At 34.3% G+C, this 7,713-nt stretch overlaps 1 protein-coding gene across 1 annotated transcript in view; it reads right to left on the reverse strand.

Moving 5' to 3' along the window:
* The window catches only part of LOC107675286 (genetic suppressor element 1-like), a gene marked incomplete at its 5' end in the record, with an annotated part of 53,587 nt that overhangs the window by 12,554 nt on the left and 33,320 nt on the right, over positions 1-7,713 (reverse strand). The window contains 4 exons of the mRNA XM_016469585.1: positions 1,082-1,386; positions 3,116-3,283; positions 7,103-7,303; positions 7,388-7,551. Of these exons, the coding sequence (XP_016325071.1) occupies positions 1,082-1,386; positions 3,116-3,283; positions 7,103-7,303; positions 7,388-7,551 (838 nt within the window). The remainder of the gene's footprint in view (positions 1-1,081; positions 1,387-3,115; positions 3,284-7,102; positions 7,304-7,387; positions 7,552-7,713) is intronic.

The raw sequence follows: 7,713 nt of genomic DNA on the forward strand, positions 1-7,713 counted from the left end.
AAATTACATTTTAAAATATATTACAATAGAAAACATTTAATTTAAAATGCAATAACATTTCACAGTATTACTGTATTTAGTTAATAAAAAACACTGATATAAATATAGATTATAATTCTAGATTTAGTTGTATCCTGGACATCCATTACATGTGTAGTATGAACAGACGCATAAAATAATTTAATTAATTAAATATATGTAATAATTGTATGTAATACATTTAATTTAATCTACATAAAAATAATATGATTAAATATATAATTTAATAATTATTATATATCATTATAATATTCTTAAAATTAATCACTTAATTAAAAAAAAACACTGGTATAAATATAGATTATAAAATCGAAATTATATATAAATATAGAATGATTATCTGCATTACATATTATAAAAGGTACAGCAGCAGTTTAATTAATTAATTAATTTAATTGAAGAAGTCTACATATAGATTAATCAAAATAAAATAATAAAATATATTTAATATCTGAAAAAATAATACATTTAAATATCAAATGAATTAATATTAATATAATTGTATATAAATATAAATGAAATATATAAAATATAATAAACATAAATAAGTATACTGCATAAAGTGTTCTACATTTAAATGATTAAAATAAATGTTATAAAATTAATCTAAATGATCTAACAAATACAATAATATTTCACAGTATTATGTTTTTAGTATTGTTTTATTAAACAAATGCAGCTTTGGTGAGCAGAAGAGACTTCTTTCAAAAATATATATTTTTTAAATTCCCAATAATTCCAAACGTTTAACAGCAGTGTATATTTTCCATTATACTATCATTTGAATATTGATTTATTATAATAATAGCCAAAATACTATTATATTTTATTTGTGCATAGCTTATATTTCAGTCTGTTCCTCACACAAATTGATTCAGGTTAACTACTTTTATGTGCTTTTTGGAGCTTGAAACTTTTGGACCCCATTGACTTCCATTGTAACAGCAGGAACATTCTTCAAAGTATCTTCTTTTGTGTATTCCAGAAGAACAATGTTAATATTGCTTGTTTCACTGTGTGTTTGGATCTCTCTCTCTCATACCGGCTCTGTTAGCAGCGAGTCTCTCCTCCAGCTTGCCTCGCTCCTTCGCGGGCTGCCGGTGTGTGTACGGATGAGGCTGAGAGATCGAGTGTGTGTTGGCCGGCGGCTCGTGGCTCAGGTGGCGTTTCTCCACGGCCTTGACCGCCTGGATGTCTCTGCCTCGCTCTTTTGTCATCTCCAGCTCTCGTTGCTTCTCTCGCTCTCGGTCTTTCTCTCTCTGCACCTCCTGCTCCCACTGCCGCTCTCGTTCGATTTCACGCATTCGCTCCCTCTGCTGCTGGCGAAGCTCCTCTTCCATCTGCAGCCTGCGGAGGGTCGAAACACACACACGCACACGAATGGTGTGAGATGCAACACTCTCGACAGGAACCAGAGGAATACACTCAGCGAGAGGCCGCGGGAACACGGGACAGTGTTGATGATGTCCGCTTCGGAATGATCGTATTTACACACATAATTACCACTCAAAGAATCACTGAGTAGAGTTTAACGCTGAGCATCGTTGTGACGTGGTAACTGCTAATAGGAGAGCAGCAGTGAAGATCATGTGATGTGCATATATAATGCAGCATGTAAAACTGGATTTGCATTTACTGAAGAAAGTATGAGCGCCTGAGAGGCAGTAAACAAATTGCGGTGACGTTTTTGGTAAAAACATGGTTAAAGTTTTGAATATAGGAAGGAGAAAGATAGCAGGTTAATAGTAATATTCATTGTAGATGGAAAAACTGATAATAGGTACAAAGAGAAATGAACAATCAATATTACAAAGTCAGTTTTTATATGATTTGATATCGTCAAACTTTTAACCCTCTGACGAAGAAACAAGACAAAAACTAAAACCAAACTGGTAAATTAGCCTAAGATGGTATTGCTAATAACAATTACTGTATTTTACATTAATTTTTTGTTTAATTAATACAATTAAATGAATATATTAATATATAAAAAGTAATATTTAGAAATGTAATTTAATAAAAAAATGAAGTAAATAGATAATAAAGTTATTTACAAAAAGTCAGGAGTCAGTAATCAGTTGGAGAAAACCATGTACAACCATAACGTGTAGTATGAATAGACACATAAAATGATTACAATGAATTACATATTTAATAATTGCATTTAATAAATTAAATTGAATCTATGAAGTTATCATATTCTAATTAGAAATATATAATTATATCATTTAATATCATTAATTATAATTTAATAATTATTATTTATCATTATAATACTCTTAAAATTAATCGCATAATGTAAAAATAAAAAACACTGATATAAATGATAAAAATCTAAATTCTATATAAATATGGAATTATATGTATCATAAAAGGTACAGCAGCAGAAACAGCTGATTTAATTATTAATTTAATTGAAGTAGTCTACATATAATATAGATTAATCTAAATAAAATAAAATATATTGAATATTTGACAAAGTAATAAATTATTCAAAATATTAAATTCATTGATATTAAAATAAATTTTGAATTTGAATGTCTACATGTTATCAAATATTATATAAATATAATAAATATATAAAAATATAAATAAGTATACTGCATAAAATATTAAACATTTAAAAGATGAAAAGAAATGTTAAATTAAACTAAATTATCTACAAAACAATGCATAAACAGAGTACACTGTAAAAAAAATTTTTTTGAGATTGTTATAATGTTTTACATTACAAGAAAATACCATTTCAGTTCTTATACTTCAGCATTTCATGTTTAATTCATTTAATTAACAATGTGTTACATGCTGTTTCTCAGTAACTGTTTGCAATTCTCTGTAATTTACTAGCAATACTATAACTAGTCATTCCATCTTGTCCGTGTGTGTGCATGTGTGTGCGTGTGTGTGCATGTGTGTGCGTGTGTGTGCGTGTGTGTGCGTGTGTGTGCGTGTGTGTGCGCATGTGTGTGTGTGTGTGTGTGCGCATGTGTTTGCGTGTGTGTACGCGTGCATGTGCACGTGCGTGTGTGTGTGCATGTGTGTGTGTGTGTGCGTGTGTGTGCGTGTGTTGATGTACCTCTCGGAGTGCAGGGCTGACAGCGACTGGTGTGTGATGTCAGGAGGGTAAAAGACACCGGGCATGGGCAGGTGCACAGCAGACGGGTGGAGGGCCGGCAGGGTTGCCCCCTCTGGATGCGGGTAGTAATGCGAGCGCAGGGCAGACAGACTGTAATAGTCCTCCATCCTGATCAGCCACAGGAAGCAGAGACAGAGAGAGCAGCTAATTAGTGCCTCTATAAATAACCAGCGTGTTCATTAACCTCTGCTCTCTGGCCCTGCGACATGAACAGCACTGCCTATTTCTGTCGGTGAGTCTCACCACATCCACACACGCTGAGGGTGTTATTCAGATGGACAGAGAGAGATGGCAAAAGAGGATCAAACCGAAAAACTGTCCATGCATACAGAAGAACAGGACATTCCCTGCGCTTTTCAAATCAAAGACTATACGGACAAAGACAAAGTCCAGTCCATCCAGATCAAATACTGAAATGAAGCTGCAAAAACATCTCAGACTCATAATGTATTGACATTGGAAACATGAGAACGTTATGACTGCATACATACACATATCAACATCTATTCAGCATTCAGAGTTCAGCCAATCAGAGCAGAGGCAACGTTTTAAAGGTACAGTGGCAAGAAAATACTTTCATTTTTAGGTTCAGTGAGAGTATAGAAAATAGTCATTACATACACACACACAGATACACAATCAGACACACACACACACACACACATATATAATATTTTAGAAAATGTACAACTGCAAAAATAGCCTTTTTAATTCTTAGGTTCAGTGAGAGGGTGGAAAATGGCCATAAATATTGCATTTAATATGCAATAGAAATATGCAGTATAGAAATTTGTATAAAATTATTTAAATATTAATATCTAATAAATAACTAAAAATAACTATGTAATTAACGTAATGTATTAATATATACAATTATAGAATTAATTCATGTTATACATAATTAATCATTAATTAATCACAATTTAATAACAAATAAAAATACTGTTGTAATACAGAATAAATATTAAATAATATTATATTATTATTACATTATATTATATTATATTATATTATATTATATTATATAAAAGGTACAGTAGCAAAAACCAGTTCAGTGACTTGGTGGAAAATGGGAAAATGATCATATATGCTATGCAGTATAAAAAATATTTAATAATTATATGCAATTAATTTAATTTAATTAATCTATAATATTGCATATATAATATACACACAATTTAGCAATAACATACACATACACAGGATATGTGTGTGTATTTTATCTTTTTTAGCTGAGAAAAAAGCGTCATCAAAACATTAAAAAAATCTGTATAAAGCAAGTAACCATCTCTGGTGGTGTAACACTAAGGTCAAATATCTGGGCTCGCAACCAAATATTTGAATCACTTATCAGCAACTATCAGCAATGTGATAACTGTGGTGTAATATAAGAAACGACCAGATCAGAGGACACATACAAAAATAGTTACTGAGATAAACATTTACATGTATGCATTTGGCAGACACTTATCCAAAGCATTTTTCACACATTTTTTACCCTGAGAATGAGTTTAGTGAATACATGACCTTAGTACCGTTAGTGCCACAATATCCTGTTAAACTGTGATAAACTATGGAGTAATATTGGTTATTAAATCAGCATAATGTGGCAAACAACCTGGCAAATTTGCATGATCAAATGAACCCAAATTCCTACTGAAACTACTAGATTTCATCTGTGAAAATTGTGAAAACAACATTAAATGTCACCATATTTTTCCTGCAACCGTAATGTGGCAAACAACCTGGCAAATTTGCATGATCAAATGAACCCAAATTCCTACTGAAACTACTAGATTTCGTCTGAAAATTGTGAAAACAACATTAAATGTCACCATATTTTTCCTGCAACCTGTGTATTCTCTCATAGGTTTAGCAAGTAAAAAAATGGCCTGAACAAGACGACATTTAGTCCAATTGGTCTCCTGACCCAACCAATACTACTAAACCCAAAGTATACTTTGTTTTTTGCATACAGGGTGCATTAAATACATTTCATCATCAGCATAGTACATACCACGCTTACTTAGTACGCTCATCTTGAGCATGCGCCTTGAATTTTTTTTACATCAATTAGTTTGTCCACAAGGTGGCGCCACTGTCCGGATTGTTGTTTCACAGTTGACAGAGACGGAAGAGATGGAACAACAACAAGTTACTGGACTGCATTAAATACATTTCATCATCAGCATAGTACTCCTGTACATGCACATCCAGATTTCTTCTAACCACGCTTACTTAGTACGCTCATCTTGAGCATGCGCCTTGAATTTTTTTTACATCAATTAGTTTGTCCACAAGGTGGCGCCACTGTCCGGATTGTTGTTTCACAGTTGACAGAGACGGAAGAGATGGAACAACAACAAGTTACTGGACACGCAACAAAAATCAACGCCTTTGAGACAGGTAAGAGATACACGCAACCCTAGTTTAAAATAGTACGGAGATATTTTATCGCTTATAACTTCTGGAGAGAAATAGCACAAAAACTGGACAACGATGAATTCTTTAAAGTGCACGTGTCAAGCACCTGTATTTGTGCACACTAACAAATGGATTATACTTTGTATGGTTGTGCGTTCAGCTGTATGCATTCGCGTCTAAATTGAAGATTAAACATTTAGCGAACAAAAAAGTTAAAATTTTTTGCTATCAGCAGTGTAGCTCAACCAGAAACCAACATGGTGAATTTGCATGACCGAATGAACCCGTTGCGAAATTATTCACCCTCACATGAAATTCTGGATTGCATAGATTCCTACTGAAAAGACTGGAATTTCATTTGTCCACAAGGTGGCGACACTGTACGAGTCATTTTGCATTTGAAAAGAAGACAGAGAAGACGGAAAAGCAACAAACTACTGGAGATGCCAGAACAACTGACAGAGATACATGCAACTAGTTTTAAAGAGTACAAAGATATTTTTATCGCTTATAACTTCTGGAGAGAAATAGCACAAACACGGGACAAGGATACATTTTTCTAGCGCTTATGTGTCAAGCGGCTATGTTTGCACACACTGACACATGGATTACACTTTGAAAGGCTGTGTGTTTGGCTGTATGCTATTTTGCGTCAAAAGTATTTGCGTCCAAACTAAAGCATACTTCAGCTGAAATTATGACAACATCACAGTCCACTGTTTATTATCAGTGGTGTAGTGATGTATAAAGCACAACTAAAACAGATATCGCTTTAAAACCAAGCAGCATTCTGCAGGGCAACATGGCGAATATGCATGACCAAATGAACCCGATGCGAAATCTGCATTACGAAATGTTTTGCTGGATTGCGTAGATTCCTACTGAAATGACTGAAAATTAGTTTGTCCACAAGGTGGCGCCACTGTCTGGGTCATTGTTTCACAGTTGAAAACAAGATGGAGGAGGCAGAAGAACAACAAACCGAGACGGTTAACAGACAGATGCAACTCTAGTTTAAAATAGTACGAAAATAATAATAATAATACGTTTAATAGAGTACGAAATATTGCAAGTACTGGACAGCAATGACATACATTACACTCCCAAAGTTTTCCAGGTTTGAAATATTGTTGTCCAGACTTCCATAATCTTATTTACACAACATTTGTGTATATAGTTCAAGCTAAATGGTATGACAAGCAGCATGACTTTTAAGAAAGGAAAATTTAAAAGATGAAAAAAAAGAAGAATTAGGGAGAATCAATAAATTAAGAATAATTTACTGCCGTTATCTGAATAATATTTAATAATGTAATCCATAAAAAAGTAACTGTAATCTGATTATGACCATTTTAATATGTAATCCAATTACAAGTACTTAATTTTTTTTATCTGATTACGTAATCCAGATTACACGTAATGAGTTACTACCCAGCACAATTTTTTTTCTTGTCTAATATAGGAAGGTTTATTCGAAAGAACCAGCAAAACTACAGCACACACCTGTATGAAGCGAGCGAGGGGTGAGGCAAATATCCTGAGTGAAAGTATGCCAGAGCGTCGGCTGCAGTTCCTGGGCTGAGCCCTAGAGGGAGCCCTAAAGGCACACGCAGCTCATCAGCGGAGGTGTACGGGCGAAAGCCATCACGAACAAACTCGTCCTGAGCTCCTGAGAGCAGCATATGAGGAACCTGCCGGGATAAGCTGAGAGAGAGGAACAGCGGATGAGTGACAGAGCGCTGTAGGATGTGCAGGTGTGAGTATCTGAGCGACGGCCGCTGTACTGACTGGGTCTGCAGACGTGGGTCCTGCACCAGAGCACTCGGGGCCACGCTGAAGGGATGAGCTGAACCCAGGTACGATGGGAGAGAGAGGGAGGGCTTCTCCTGGCCTGGTAAAGGCCGATCGGGGGCCGAACGCTCCTGACCGGACCCTCTTAATCTTGCATCAGCCTAAAAGAGGGAAAAAAAAAATTTATGGATAGGGCATCATGGGAATATTTTGCAGATATATTAATACCACTGTACAACAATATTTGTTTATGTTATATAAGGTAACTTAAAAAATTATTATGTATATTTTTGTTACGGTATATACGGTATATATACAGTATA

The sequence above is a fragment of the Sinocyclocheilus anshuiensis genome, unplaced genomic scaffold (genome assembly GCF_001515605.1).
Source record: "Sinocyclocheilus anshuiensis isolate Anshui unplaced genomic scaffold, SAMN03320099.WGS_v1.1 scaffold532, whole genome shotgun sequence".
Classification (NCBI taxonomy): domain Eukaryota; kingdom Metazoa; phylum Chordata; class Actinopteri; order Cypriniformes; family Cyprinidae; genus Sinocyclocheilus; species Sinocyclocheilus anshuiensis.